Genomic DNA, 15,682 nt, shown 5'->3' with positions numbered 1-15,682 from the left:
AAAAATAATAAATTTAATTTTTATAACCATTTACCTTTTCTTTTTTTTTTTAAGTTAGCATATTTTTATTTTTATTTAAAAAAATTGCTATTATTTGTGCAGCAGATAAAAACTAGGGCTAGACAGACTCTTGAGGAAGATGGCGATGTGTAACTGCAGCAAACATGAGTGCTGCGTACTATACAGCTAAGCATCAACCAATAAAAAACCCACAAATTTGTGAAAGAAACCCAAATAAAATTCATTTAAATCCCTAATTATTTTTTTATTATATAAAAAATCTAATTAAAAGCAATCATTCTAATAAATTAACTCATCAACAATTAATCTCAAGTAAATTAAGTAATGATTGCTAAAATAAATTTTTCAAAATCACACATGAAGTGACACTCCAAGCCCTAATTAAAATTGGAGACCTGCAATATAAATTAACCTATCTCTGTGTCACTACTTACAATCCCTCCTTTGAAAATGAAATCCAAACCCTCTCTCTTTGTCCTTTATCTTATTTCTTTTTCTTCACTTTATAAATCTCCAAACCCTTTCCTACGGTTGGATTTAGATCTCATCGTTGCTATATATATATGTATATATATACACATAAATATACATATAATATTCATATCGTTTCCTTTCTTCTCTAGTTAGCTTTTTTTTCATATCTTTCTTGCTAGTTTTAATGTTCTTTTTTCACCCTAGGGATTTGGTTCTTTTTGTTCAAGCTCTATGTCAATAAATCTACTTTTCAACATGGGGTTTTTTCCATTATGAAAGAGAAATCAGAGTTTCATAAGATCTTTTATACAATCAGCTTAGCTTCTCATCATATTTTTGCCAGTTTAATTCATAGGAACTCTTTTTTTTTTTTTTTTTTAAGTTCATAAAAGGAAGGAAATTAGTAGGGTTTTTGTGGTTGTTTTTGTTATAAAGATGAATAGTCTCAACTGGTTAGATTCTTGTTGGGTAGATCTCACGTAATCAACTTTATGTTTCAGCCACTGGTAATAAGCCAGATCAGCTGGTCCTAGCCAGCTGCCCCCTCTTTGATGCTAAGAGTACGAACATATTTTCTTCCAAGAAATTATATACAAAAAATCTTTTTCCTGTTTAATTTTCTTTTTTTTTTCTTGCTGAAGCTTTTCCATGATTTTAGGCTCTTTGGGGTCATACTCAAACTTTTAATCTTCTTTTTCTTTTATTTCCTCCCCTTTTATATAAATCCCAAATTTGTATATAATATGTGTGTGTGCATGGGGATATTTGGATAAGTAGATAGATTGACAGTCGTTGTTTGCAGGAGTAGCATCATCAAGATTCACATGCAAATTACATTGCTAAAAGTTCTTTGAAACTGAGAATCTTGATGATGCTGCATCGGCAATAAACGACTACACAAAAGAGATTAAAAGAAAAGAACCCTTTAATTCCTGTTTTATTTCTCCTCAGTTTCAAAGGATACAGTTTTCGCCACTTCACAACATCAACAAGAACAAGATGAGAAAAAAGGCACTTTTTTTCTGTTGTTGTCAGGTGAGTATATACATATACGTTACATATATATGATACATGTAGACAAGTGGACATACTTCAATGTTAGTTTATGGGGTATTAATCTTTAACAAATAAAGGGTATCTAGTTAGCTGTTTTTAAAGGACTAGTTGCAGATCCAGATCTGTAATTATTCTTCAGAGCCAAATATATTGCTGTAGTGGAAATATTGGGTACTTTAACATATGAAGCTATATTGAGAGACTTTGTTGTGTTTATGTATGTTGATGCTATATTGAAGGAAATTAGATCCATTTGTTGGTATTTTGTAGATCTTTGATTATTTTATTCCTATTATTTCATTAATGGTTTTTGCATTGCAGATAGGCAAAGAAGCACTCTTACAGAGAAATGAGTAGTTTTAGGTTTTGTTTCTTTATGGAATTTGATGATATCAAATAAATAGGTTACTGCAAATTGGTTCTTTCCTCCATATCTTTGTCTTCAAATAGAAATTTTAAGGGGATTCTTCCAAGTGGATTTTTGTATTAAAGAATTAGTAGATATTGTTGAATATTGGAAGCTTTCAAGATCATAAATGATGTAGGAACTAGGAATTATGGGACACTGCCATTGGCCATTTTTTTCTTTTAATATTGTTAGTGGACCCTTAAAACATTTTATCTGTCTCTATTCAGTTCATAGTTCCTAAAATTTGCTTCCTTCAGTCATGAAAATGATAATCCACTCTAGAAATTTATGGATATATATATATGAGCCCTCAATCGCTTTCTAAGCTTTTATACTTATATTCTCTGCTACATGCATTAAGGGTTTTTCTCTTAGTTCATAAAAGGAAAAGAAAATAATAGGTATTCTTTTCCGGGTGTAGCATCATCAAGCTTAACATGCAAATGCATGGAGGTGATGAATAATTATCTTGCTCAGCCTCTTCGTTTTTTCGTGTTTGATGCTGGTGTACGATACACCGATATGAGAATAAGACCTCCAAAAGTCCTTCAAATGTATAGAAAAAAATATAGAAAAACTAATCATATCTATATTAAACACGTATACATTTTCAATACTCACACCAAAACTCAATATACATATTCAATACTCGCACCCGAACTCAAATAACTTAGGTAAAAAAGTTGAAATTTGATCATTTTTGTTGCAAAAGTACTTTGAAATTGAGAATCTTGGTGATGCTGCACCGGCAATAAACGACTACAGAAAAGAGAGGGAAAAAAAAGACCCTTTAATCTTTTCCCCTTTTTTTCTCAGTTTAAAGTTACCCACTTTGCACTTCACAGCATCAGCAAGGACAAGATGAGAGAAGACTCTTTGTTGTTGTCAGGTGGTATGTGTATATATATAAATATATTTGATGCATATATTCATACTTCAATGTTAATGTTTGGGGGTATTATTCTTTCATAATGATAAAAAAGGGTATCTGAATATCTCCATAAGTAATGTTTTATTTGTTTTTTTTTACATTGCAGGGTAAGGTAACTGTGTCTTAAAAAAAGTGCTTTGTTGTGTTATATTTGTAGATGCTATTAAAAATAAATTAGATCCCTTTGTTGCTACATTGCAGATGTAATGAGCTTTTACTAAAGCCAACAAGATGGTTTGCTGATGTTTCCATCCCATGAGAGTGCTTTGGAGTTGGAGGTGAGAGAAATGGGGTTTTTTTAGATTTGCTTATGGGATTTTGATGATATTCAGATGACTAGGTTACTGCAAGTTCTTTGGTTCTGGAAATTAGTAGATATCGTTGAATATTGGAAACTTCAATGTGGAAGAGAAGGTATGTATGTATGTATGTATGTATGTACGTATGTATGTATGGGGTTCTTCTCTTCAGTTTGCTTATAGGCCTTCTTATATATTGTTGAATATTTCATGCACTAGCAGACTAGTTTACAAAATATCTGCAAAGGGGGTTGATTGATGTATTTAGTAATTGCTTGATCCTTTAGTGTTAAAAAAGTGAAGTATAAATAGATGAATGGATATTAGAAAATTGAAGTCTCTGCATCATTGAGATTGACGGTTCCCATTCAAGATTTTCTCCGTTACTTCAAAAGATAGCTAGCCATGGATGCATGAATATGTACTGGTTCCACCTAGTACACACTTGTGCAGTTGTACACGTATCCACTTGTTTCTCCTAAACTTATGCACCTATACATATATACTGATATACACTGCTTTGATCCTTTAGTCTTAATAATGAATTGCTGGACATTACGTTTTTGCAGTTAGGTTCACCCATCATGAAGGAACCTCGCCAACTTACCAATTACTAGAACGTGAACTAGAACTATTAGTTTTTTCCAATTTAATTTCACAATATAGTCTATGAAGACAAGACCTTCCATAAACTCTAAGCACACGTGCTGAAGATCCGTCATGACTTAGCAGCTTACTGCAAGAACCTTGACATCTGGCTCCTCCACCACCACATCAAACCTATAACTTCCCCTTAGCTAAGAACCACTGACAAGAGACTTCAGTTGTTGTTACTCTACCGAATTTCCCTCAGATTTCAACTTTCTACAACTTCCAGCACAACTGTGTCAACCGTCTTCAACTACTCCCTGGTATCAACACACACACATATATATATATATATTTATTTGTGTACTGTCCTACATGAGTATTATGTTTGGGCTGTCAAAGACAAAAACCTATATAGTTATCACATGGTAATGGAATTTGATGTGTTAACCACTGCTAACATATGCATTAGTTCAGTTGATATGATGCCATTGTAACATCGTTGAAACATGCTTAAACAAGCTCACTTGCATGATCAATCAAGCAACCAATGGTCATACACCGGACAACTCAAACAATAGGTATAAATATTCTAGAAAGATCCTCATCCGCTCCTGTTTCTCTATTTTTTTGTTTTAAATATCAAAAGGCACCCCAAAATTGAGTTATCACCAAAATTATTGTATTTGTAAGGGCGAAGAAGCTGCTATGGTATAAATGTCAAGCATACGAAAAACCAAAATTATACAATTAAAGCAAAAAATGGATTCCCCCTGCAAATATTTTTCTTTTTGGTGAAATGAATGCGATACAAACCAAGGCTTTGGTTTGAGTGGACCCAAAAGACAAAAAGATAAATAATGGTCCCCTAATGTTGTAATTGTAGTTTCATCTGATATAACCTATGGGTGTTCACGTGGCAGACATGCAAAGTGAAGGACCTGCAATTGGTCTCCGACATGATATGTTTCATCATGTAATTGGTCAGTAAATCAATAAGAACGCATTTGAAGGGTGCAGTTATGGTCGTTTAGTACTGATATTTAACTGGTCACTTTACAATCACAGGAGATCAAATATGAAACTTTGGTATAATAATAAATTTAACCCTTAATTTTTGTTACTTTTGTTATTTGGTCTTTTAACTTTTAAATTTTAGTTAAATTGCTTTTTAGATGGAAAAGTTTTCATATTAGTACTATTTTTTTTTTACAGTTCAATCAACTTTTACATTAAAAAAAAGAGGCAATTTGACAAAATTGCAGGTTTGAGTACCAAAATGATAAAAAAAAACTAATACCAAAAACAATAAACTAGATAATGGTTAAGAGCTAAATTTATTATTGTATTTTTAAAGAAGGGTAAATGTACTTTTTGGTACCTATGTTTGATTTCTATGTTCATTTCTAGGTATACCTATGTTTTTTATTCAAATTCATCCCTATGTTTGAATTCTTTTACATAAAATGGTACCTAGAGCAGTGTTAACTTTTTTATATGGTGCAATGAATATTTGACATATAATGATCATCCGAAAATTAAAAAGTATAATAATTAAAAATATTTTATATAAAAATTATAATTTTATTTGCATAATAAATTGTATAAAAGTAACTCACCCCATGAATATTTTCATGATTTTCATTTAATCTTTTATAAAATTATAAAATTCTTATTTTTATAAAAACATTTTATTTCTATAAATTTGTTTTATTTAAAAAATTATACTTTTCTAATAAAATCTTGTGAAAATTATAATGTTTTATATTTATTTTTATTTTTAAGGAAACATTATAAAAATATTTTTAATTTCCATTTTTTTTTGAATTTTTAATGTGATATCATTGTAATGTCTTCATCATCACACGTCAAATATGGGACTCACCAATATGAAAAGTTAACATTGATATATATCATTTTGTGTAATGAAAGCGAAACATATAGATACTAATTTTTTTAAAAATAATTATAAGTACCAAAAAATATATTTAGCTTTTTAACAAATCATCGGATCCATTAATTTTGGGGCGAGTTATCGTAGCTGAAAAAGAATTATATGAAACAAGAACGTCATGTTATTTGTATTTATTTTTCAATAGTTTACTGCTGTATCAATATTTTCATCACATTTTCATCCTGAAAAAAATCAAATTCAAATAAAATTTTAAAATTCAAAATAAAAATACTGATATAACATTACATTATTAAAAAGGTATAATATCTCTATTCCATACATTTTTTTTATGTTAATTATATTTAGAATCCACTCAATTCGCAAAACAGTGATGCCATTTCATGATTTCAGATGACGCGAGAGCAAAAATGGTGACCAACTAATTAAACACCCTTGCACATGGAATTGGATTGATTTTTGGGTGGGCTTAGTTTAAATTACAATTATTTTTTCTGCATTGTATTGAGTTTAGGGTTAATTTTGAGTTGGAAGGAGACTTATTTGAGTTTGAAAGGATTATATATTTTTTTTTATTTTAAAGATTTTTAAAAATTAAATATAATAATATTTTTGAGTTTTTTTAAATATGTATTTTAATTTTTTACACTTTTTGTATTTTTTAAAAGTTTGACTAATTTTTGAAGTTTTAATATATGGCTTTTTAACTTTTAGAATTTTTTTCTTCATTTTGAATTATTTACATTTTATATATTTTATGATTTTTAATATATAATTTATATATTACAATTTTTTCTTAATTTTATGAATTTAATATATTTTTATATTTTAGAGTTCTGAATTTTATATTTTATATAATGTTTTGTGCCTTTTACATAATTTATATACTGTAAATTTCTTTTATTCTTTTTAATTTAATAGATCTTTTAAACATTTATATTTTATTTAAATTTTAAAATTCTTTAATAAATATCATGTCATTAATTACTGATACGTTATTAATTACTTTGTGCAAATGAATACCACAAGATACGTTTTCATTGATGGGTGCCACTTTTTTAACGCCATTAGTATTTTGGCATACTAATTTATTTAACTCTTAAACTTCTGAAAAAATTTATTTTAATTTTCCATTTAATTTTTTGTCTTTTTAACTCTTAAACTAATATTTTGTCAAAACATCTTGAAATAAAAAAATTAACTTTACTAACATAACAGTTCACATGTATACCACATCAACAATTAATTACAACTTTATGAAAAAATTTAAATATTATAGAATGATTTTTACTATTAAATAAATTCTAGAATTCCTAATAACTTATGCTTTTTAATAATTTGAATTTATTTATCTTTCTGATAATTTTATTTTGAACATTTTTGAAATTTTATATTTTTAAAATTTTTAAATCATTGAGGTAACATGCAGTCAACAAAATTAATAGATATTAACTTTTCCATCTCAATAAAAATATTTTTTTTACATATAACACAAAATTAATTTTTACATATAACACGAATTCAAAAATTAAAAAATTAAAACAATTTTTTTTATAAAATACCAGCCAATACCTTTTTAACCAAAATTTAAAATAAAAGTGATAGTTCTGAAAAGTTTGAAGACAAATTCAAATTTTAAATTCAGTCATTTTCCTAGTCAAGTTTATTCAACGAGTATTTGGTATTATCTCACTTCGATTTACTTGCTCAAATTAAATTAAATTCAAATCATGTCTGATTCGAGTACTTTTCTAATTCAAATTATTGGTAATTCAGGTTATAAATTATTGAATAATTCAAATTATTGACACTAATTTACTCAGGCCAACTCAAGCTTTGAAATTTAGACCCAAAATTTGATCAGAAAACCAAAACATCAAAGCTCATTGCCATTTGCCCACCATGCACGAGAGAAGAAAGTGAGCAGGGGAGGAACTTGGCATAGATTACCCGGTAATTAACGACAAAGCCACATCTTTATAAAACCAAAAAAAAAAAACTAACTAAATGCCATGAACTAGACTATTTTGCCATCTCTCAGGTGCCCGTGAAAGTATGGGATCCCCTATTATTGATCCACGATTCCCCAAGGCTGAAATACTCAGAGACCGTTTTCGCATTTTAACGTTGCCCTTCTCAATCTTCTCCGTGAGAAGTGAAGAGTAGGAGCATAGCGGCTCAGAAAACTGCTTTCTTATACTTCTAAGGAAGAGGTCCAAGTTCTTGTTATATTTATCCCCTTCTGAGGAAGTTGCTTGTTGGTCCCCGGAAAACATCACCACGTTATCGCGATTGTAGTCGTCGTCGTCATCAGGGCTGTAGCCATTCTTCATTCCATCTTGCAATGCCAAATCATCGTACTCTTCGTCCGACTTTGTTGAGCCTTCATCAACTGAACCTACCTGTTGGAACAGAAAATGAAGAAGATTTAGAGCAAAATCTACACAAAATAAAGCATGAAAGAGTCGGGTTTGGAACAAAAATCTATTCAAATTGTAAAGCAGAATCTCATGCCATTTCGATCATCTAGCGTTCATAAAAAAATTAATGAACGAAGCTTATGATACGATAATCGAACAAAAAGCAATGTCATAAACTTCTTCCACATAACACATATGGACTCTTGGTATAATTGCATGGTAGTTTGCAACTCAATCTCTAAACTAATGCGATAATTATATATATATACACACACCTATTGTAGGGTCTAACACAAGTTCATACCTCTTCATGGACCTCTTTATCACCATCATCACTAAAATCCTCATCAGTGTCCACCTCAGGTTGATCATCAACTTCTTCATCGCTGCCATAGACTGAGTTTTCCTCCTTAAGCTGTAAGATGAAAAATAGATAAACCAAAAGCAAAACAAGCACAGAACAACTATATACATTAAAAAAAAATCCACACTATTAGTACTAAACTAACGGTGACTTACATTTTTCTAATCATTTCATCTACTTTGAAGTATAGTTGTTAAAAATATAACCCAAAGCATAGATAAAGAGTGCTTGGAAAAAGAAAATCACATTGCAACAGGCTACCTCTTTTGCTGGACCATCGGACATCCTCGGTGAGCTACAGCAAGAAGATTGGTATCTACTGCTATTTTCAGTCCCATCATATCTCGACTCATCCACACTTCCAGCACGACTTGTGCCACCATCACTAGGCCAGGCACTAATTCCAAAGTGACCAAATTGAAGATTAACAGGTTCGGCTTTGCCAATTTTTAAAGGTCCATATAAAGGAATGCCTATTCCACCCTCAGTTCCATAGCCAGAGATGGGCCTTCCATTGCTATCAATTGATTCTACTGGCCAAGCTTTAGCTACAGATCCATCAGTGTTAAGAAGGGCCATCAGTTGCCTACAAGAACCCTTCCTCTGGATCAACTGAAACATACCCTTGGAGCTCAGTGAATTGGCAGCACACTGGTTCCGGTATTCCTCATCAACCACAGCAACTGTGTTTGTTATAGGATCATAAAGTGACTCCCCAGCTTCACGCCTGCGGAGGCAACTGAAAACTGTTGCATGTATGGCTGCCACACTTCTGTCGACATTTGTGTTGTTTATTTTGGGGACCAAGTGCTTGTCAGCTCGTTTACATAGATAATCTTGTATCGTCCTAATATTCCTTATATACTTTACATACTTATTTTTTGCAGGGTCCAATGTCATGTACTTCGCACGAACTGCAAATCTTTCCAAGTGTTTGTCTTCATTTGTAATATATATCATGAATGGTATAATTGAGGGATGTTTCTTCATAAGCCCCATCTGGACACGATCACAATTTAAGACGAGAATAAAGTAAGTTTGGGACAAAAACATTTTGCTGTAGGAAACCCCCCAAAAAAAGTATACTTACAACAAAATTAAGGCTCAAGTGAACACCCTCGACAACTACAGACTCTTTCCTCTCTTCCCACGCAGTAATCAACCTGTCTAGACTGTCTATTACCATCTCACTTTGTGCCTTGAATCCTTCAACTGCCATCTGTTTGGAACTGATCAATTCAGTACTAGCAGAACTACCCTCCATTGGATGGGACCCCTTGGCTGAAGAACCATCAGCTACCTCACCCTTGGGAAGTGATTGAGCAATGCCTGCCAACTTTTTTGCCTGTTTTCTAGCCTTCGCTTCTGCAACTGCCACAGGATCCAAACACTCCCCAGCATGATAGGTTGAAGCCCACAGTAGAGGATTTTCCTTCTCATCCGCAAAACTCCTCATCATGTGGCGAATAGAGTCCGTAGAAATCACAGTTGTAATTCCCAACCTACCACCCTGCACGACATGACCAAAGATTAGCTATTTTGTAATTGCAGTTACAACCACTAGTGCCACAACATTAAAATGAAAAGCACAACCTACCAGCAAAGCAGACAAAGTAGATTTGCCACAACCACTAGTGCCACACAACAGCACAGTTACAGATTCCTTCCTCTCTCGTATTCTGCAGTGAAGACCAAATACAGTTACAAGGGGAGACAAGAAGGTTTTTGCATCTAATTTGAAGCCCCCAAGCAAAGGACATAGAACAAGACCGTTCTAAAACCATCACAAACCCATGCCAAACCATACATGCAAATTTCCTGCACTAGGCATTAAAGATAAAAATATGCATACACCTTACATTAGAAATTTATGGAATACTTGGGATTATGAACTCTATCTTGTTGGCAAAACCACCAAAAGGAGGGAAAAGAAGAAAGTTGACAGACAATTGAAAATTTGATGGAGAAACTCAAGTCTCGATAGTCTCTTGAAATAAATTCTATGAAAAGTTTGTCACGTTAAACAAAGAGAATCCAAGAGAAATGTGAATTACCAATCTACAAGCTACCACAACTCCCCATGAAATTACCAGAAAAAAAATGAAGGAATATTTGCAGATTCAACATGCAAACAATTAATTACAGGCCATTATAATTGCAGAAGTTTCTGGTAGGTATAAGATGTCACAGTTGCACAATACCTGCTTGCCAAAATCAAGTCAGCTCTCTGGTTTGGACCCACATACTTATATTCAGCCAGAGCTTCACAGACAACATCCAAGAAAGTTTCCCTTCTAACAACAACCGTGGTACGTCTTTTGTACAGCTCAAATGGTATGGTCTTATTTCCATCATCTTTATCTGAGACTAAGCAGCTGCCTGCCTCTGCTCCGCCAAAGTTACCATTGGTGGGACGAACGTCTTCCCTTTCAGAGTTCCCTTTGAAACTATCAGAATTTAAGATCTCGTTTCCCTCATAATGTAGAGACTTGTAAAATGGATCACTTCTTATCAATTCAAAAACACTCTGGCTAATCTGGTAAGAAATACAAAGAATACATTTAGCAAAAGAATCCACTTGCCATAACAATCAAAGAAACATGAGAGAAAAACCAATCATGTCAGATTAGAGAATTAAATATGGAATGACATGCAACAACTCCAAACGATAAAATTATTGACGCTAAACGAATAATAATGCCAAAAGTGACAGCACGACAGAGAATCTGGGCAGTCCACATTATACAAGAATTTTATAAATATATCTAATTTAGCAAAAGCCTCCAAGTTAATTCTCGCCTCAACCTCTCACTGGACACGAAAGCGAAGATTTCTATCACCCACTAGGAAGCAGATATTAAATACAAACTGAAAACCAAACCTATAACATGCACTAATACAATGAATACAGAAAACGATGATGGGACCACACGGTGGTACAAGATCCACAACAGAGAGGTGCCAACAGAAAAGATAAAACTGATCCAAACTGATTTCATCTATATGGATTTCGATCATTTGCAAAGATCTGAAAGGCGCAGACACAAATAGGAAGTTAAAAATCTATCAAGGAGATAAATATTCCGTTACCATTCCATGACAACGGCAGGATGCTGGTTTTTCTTTTTCTGGATAAATAGAGAAGCCAAAACAAAAACAAAAAAAAAGCGCGACTATGAAACTGTTTAGGCTCAGCATTAGATCCGAATTTTAAAAAAAAAACATGTAAATTCGGAAAGAAATTTCATAGAACACGTGATAAGCAATCCAGATCTATCAACTAATCATCCAGAGTTTACTCTATTATATCGTAAATTCGTAATAATATTTTGCGAATAGAAAGAAATCGAGGATAAAATGAAAATCCATAAATAAGCGAAATCAGCCTGATTGCTTGAAGTTTTCTTTAAAAGAAAATCAAATTTCAAAAAAGAAAGAAAGAGAGAAAACCTTGAAAGCATGACGAGCTTTGCATCCCATGAGCTGAAGAGTACTCTGAAGAACGGGACGCGTGTACCGAAACGACGACATCTCCTTCTCCTTCTCCTTCTTCTCGCCTTCGTCCACTACCATTATGTACAATACCTTCGGAATCTCTCCCATCTCTTCTCTCTCTCTCACTCGCGCGCGCTATCTGTGATCATCAAAAAAAGAAGAATCAAAACGTCAACCTTCTGAAATAACGCAATGTAGAAGAATCAACGAAGAAGACAAAAAGAATCTTACCTGAATAAATTTACAGCTAAATCAACCAAAAACAAAGATCGCTAGGGTTTGAATGTTGGATTTTCTCCATAAATCATGAATGAAATCCAAGAAACCGCCATTTTCGAAGCGAGTGAAAGGGTTTTTTAAGCTCTTTGGCCGTGTCATCACTTACACTATACCACGCATCACGCAAGCAGAGCTTACACGAGTCCTTTTTTGTGTTTTTACTTTTTCTCCTTTTTTTTCCCCCCTTTTCTGAATTGCGCGGGTTTTGTAAAAGACCGAAATACCCTCGATATCAGTGCGTAAGTACAGTACGTCTCTGTTTTGGTTTAAGGGAAAGGGGAAGGGTATTTAGATGAATTAGTGTGTGGGGCCCGTTCTACTGGCACGATCATCAAGGTATGGCAATTGAGGCAATTTTAGGAAAAAGAAGAGGGTAAAAGAATGAAAGCAGTGAAAAATCCCGTTTTGTCCTTGATGTGTAATTAAGGAAAAGAAGGGAAAGGAGGCTTAGAGAAAAGGACTTGACGCAGAATACCCTTTTTATTGGTTTATTTATGTTTCAATTCCTTTAATTTATCAACGACTATACAGGTGAGAAAATATTTTTAAATAATTTGTTTTAAGTAAGTTATTATTTAGTTAGTTTATTTTAAATTTTAAATAAGAAAAACTTTTGGGTAACTTTTTAGCAGTGTATTAATATTCAGTAATTCTATTATTAAGTTAATGGTTAAAATAAACGGAATTTTAGTTCATTGTTCAATTTGGTGTTAACCAAATTAACACCTAACTACAGCCATTAAAGAAAAGTATTACGCACCGACTCGTAAAATTTAAAGTTAAGATATATAAGAAAAACATTATTATTAATAATTAATCTCTTTAATTACGTAAATAATTGACTTTTTAACTCGCGATTTAAAAAAAGTAAAACACGATAATTAGTCTCTTTAATTACATAGTTGACTTTTAATTCGCAATTAAATGAAAATTAATTAATAACCAAAATATTTTCTTTATACTGATCTACAAATCGAGTTCACGATTTTGGGATATGATCAACACTTTTAATCAATAAATTAAAACATGATTTAAATCAAAGTTTCAATCTTAAAGATATTATAAATTGGATATTCTTACTTTTCTTGTAAAATTGATAATTTTTTGTTTTTAATAAAAATTTACACAAATAATACATATCCATTTGATATTTAAATCCAAAATAATTTAAAATAAAACATACATATTATTCCAAGTAAAATCTCATTTACTTTATTTTTTATAATTTCCCCTCACCGACGGATCTAATTTACAATGGAACAGCCTTGGACTGCAACGAAAGTAAAGATAAGAGTAAAATATAGCTGGAGACATAAAACTAGAGAACACTCTTTACTATCGGACACATGTCTCGGTTTGTGGCTACCACATGTTTTTGCCAGCAAACTCGCACTGCTATCGAGTATAACTGATTTTACTATAATTTTTTAATGCCATGCACAGTATAATTGTATATATTATTTAATTAATAATATATTAGAATTTTTTGAAATATTATAAAATTCAAATAAATAAACTGTATTTATATTTTGATATTAAAATAATGATTTAAAATATTTTAACTTCACTTCATTTTAAAATTCTTGATTAAAAAGTAAATGAATTATTTAATTAGTGAAAAAGAAAATATAAAGGAATTAATATAAATTTTAAACCCAAAATGTTTAAAAGTATAAAAATAATAATGTGAGTAGATGGAATAAAGATTTTTTCAACTTCAATTAAAATATTTTGTTTAAGTGATTATGAAAATAAAATTTTAAAACAACTTAATTAATATTTACTTATTGTGATTTAATATAAATGAACTTTCACAATGAAACACTAATTTTTTTAATTTAAATTTAATTGGGCTTCACTGTTTTCCAGCTAATAAGGAAATTTAAAAAATCTAGTATGTCAATTGTCAAAATTAAACAACTTCATTTATGTAGTTCTTTGTTTATGTTAAAATTTTAATCTAGAATATATATTATATAATTTTTATAATTACCATAAGTTATGTTAAAATTTTGCTATAGAGTATATATTATATGATTTAGTATAATTACTATAAGTAGAAATTGTTAAATGTAGAGTTCAATATTAATCTTACTCTCTTGGTACTTATTCCAAAGAAATTTGATGTAGAGTCAGTCCATCCAACAATTCAGACCAATCAACTTACGCGGTGTCTTGTACAAGGTGATTACAAAAACAATCATCATCAGTCTTTGACAAGTGATGCAAACTCTAGTAAAGCAAAATTAATCAAGCTTTATACATTTACATAATATTTCCAATAATATTATTATCACACAGGAAGTAATTCATACTATGAAAACCACTAAGAGTAAGAAGGGATAGTTGGCGGTTAAGGTGGATTTAGAGAAAGCGTATGATAGAGTTCGATGGGATTTTTTAGAAGACACATTGCAAGACACAAGTCTACCTATTACTCTTATCCGTACAATAATACAGTACATAACTTGCTGAAGACTAAGTCTGATCATAGGCCCATTGTCTTGAGGACCAAACTAGATATTAGCGTGGCTACAAAGAGACTTTTTAAGTTCTTAGCAAGGTGGATGAAGCATGCTAACTTTCCCTTATTTGTGAAAGATAAGTGGAAGTTTTCGTGTAATATGGTTAGTTCTCTTTATGAATTTACGTCACAGGTCAAAAAATGGAACAGGTACGTTTATGACTTTATAAGTTCTTGAAAAAGATGTCTTACGAGGTTGCTTTCTAATATCCAAAAGGCCCTGGATCATTCTGCCTCTAGCCGGTTACTTCAATTAGAGGTTAATGTGCGTGATGATTTGGAAAACTTGATGAATCGTGAGGAGCTTCTGTGGAAGTAAAAATCTAGATGTGACTGGCTCCAGCTTGGGGACCATAACACCAAATTCATTCATAGTCAAACGGTTCAAAGAAGGAAATTTAACCATATCACGGCCTTATGCATTGATAATGGTGAGTGGTGTTTCAATCAGAACATCCTTAAAACTGGGGCAGTTGGTTTTTTCGAGAAGCTTTATGGGGGAAATGCCAATGCCCATGAAGGATCTCCCTTCCAACATTTTCCCTCACCTCAAGACCCAGGACATTGAGTTTTTGGAAAAGTCGGTGTCTGATGAAGAAATTAAGAAAGCTTTATTTGATATGGATCCTTATTAAAAGATTTGAGAAATGATGGTTTTCATACACATTTTTTCTAGAGTCAGTGGGATATTGTAAGTAATACAGTTTGTAAACAGGTTCGAGGAGTCTTCGCTGGTAACAGTATTGACCCAGAGCTGAATAACTCACCGATAGTGCTTATCTCAAATAATAACAACCACAAATACTTCAGCCAATTTCACCCTATTAGTTTGTGCTCAGTAATGTATAAATTGGTGATGAAAGTTATTGCTAATAGATTTAAATTGTTTTTTTCCTAACTTTATCTCGCA

At 31.8% G+C, this 15,682-nt stretch overlaps 1 protein-coding gene and 1 long non-coding RNA gene across 4 annotated transcripts; one reads left to right on the top strand and one right to left on the bottom strand.

Moving 5' to 3' along the window:
- Nucleotides 1-415: 415 nt before the first annotated feature.
- LOC105788971 (uncharacterized) lies at nucleotides 416-4,317 on the top strand. 2 transcript variants are annotated; one of them, XR_008193749.1, is made up of 2 exons: nucleotides 416-1,530; nucleotides 2,777-4,317. It is a non-coding gene; the product is annotated as an uncharacterized LOC105788971 (long non-coding RNA). The 2 variants fall into 2 exon arrangements; XR_008193748.1 differs by having other exon boundaries at nucleotides 1,873-4,317.
- A 3,134-nt stretch (nucleotides 4,318-7,451) lies between these two features.
- On the bottom strand, nucleotides 7,452-12,415 carry LOC105788970 (P-loop NTPase domain-containing protein LPA1 homolog 1). Of its 2 annotated transcripts, none has more exons than XM_012616121.2 (8): nucleotides 12,201-12,415; nucleotides 11,925-12,108; nucleotides 10,676-11,010; nucleotides 10,072-10,153; nucleotides 9,565-9,984; nucleotides 8,721-9,473; nucleotides 8,415-8,525; nucleotides 7,452-8,092 (listed from the first exon to the last, which is right to left on the bottom strand). In XM_012616121.2, the coding sequence occupies exons 2-8, from the start codon at nucleotides 12,075-12,077 to the stop codon at nucleotides 7,694-7,696; spliced, it is 2,253 nt and encodes a 750-aa protein (XP_012471575.1). In that variant the 5' UTR covers nucleotides 12,078-12,108; nucleotides 12,201-12,415; the 3' UTR covers nucleotides 7,452-7,693. The 2 variants fall into 2 exon arrangements, with proteins under 2 accessions (XP_012471575.1, XP_012471576.1); XM_012616122.2 differs by having other exon boundaries at nucleotides 8,736-9,473; nucleotides 12,201-12,414.
- Nucleotides 12,416-15,682: the final 3,267 nt, after the last annotated feature.

Source organism: Gossypium raimondii, chromosome 2 (genome assembly GCF_025698545.1).
Source record: "Gossypium raimondii isolate GPD5lz chromosome 2, ASM2569854v1, whole genome shotgun sequence".
NCBI classification, from domain to species: domain Eukaryota; kingdom Viridiplantae; phylum Streptophyta; class Magnoliopsida; order Malvales; family Malvaceae; genus Gossypium; species Gossypium raimondii.
Note: the sequence above shows the minus strand (reverse complement) of the source record. Positions and strands in the feature narration are given on the sequence as shown.

Coding starts and splice junctions, on each gene's coding strand:
- LOC105788970 (XM_012616121.2), bottom strand. CDS start 12,077: ATGGGAGAGATTCCGAAGGTATTGTACATAATGGTAGTGGACGAAGGC. Junction 10,154..10,675: donor GACTTGATTTTGGCAAGCAG/GTATTGTGCAAC, acceptor TCTTCACTGCAG/AATACGAGAGAGGAAGGAAT. Junction 8,093..8,414: donor ATAAAGAGGTCCATGAAGAG/GTATGAACTTGT, acceptor CTGTTCCAACAG/GTAGGTTCAGTTGATGAAGG.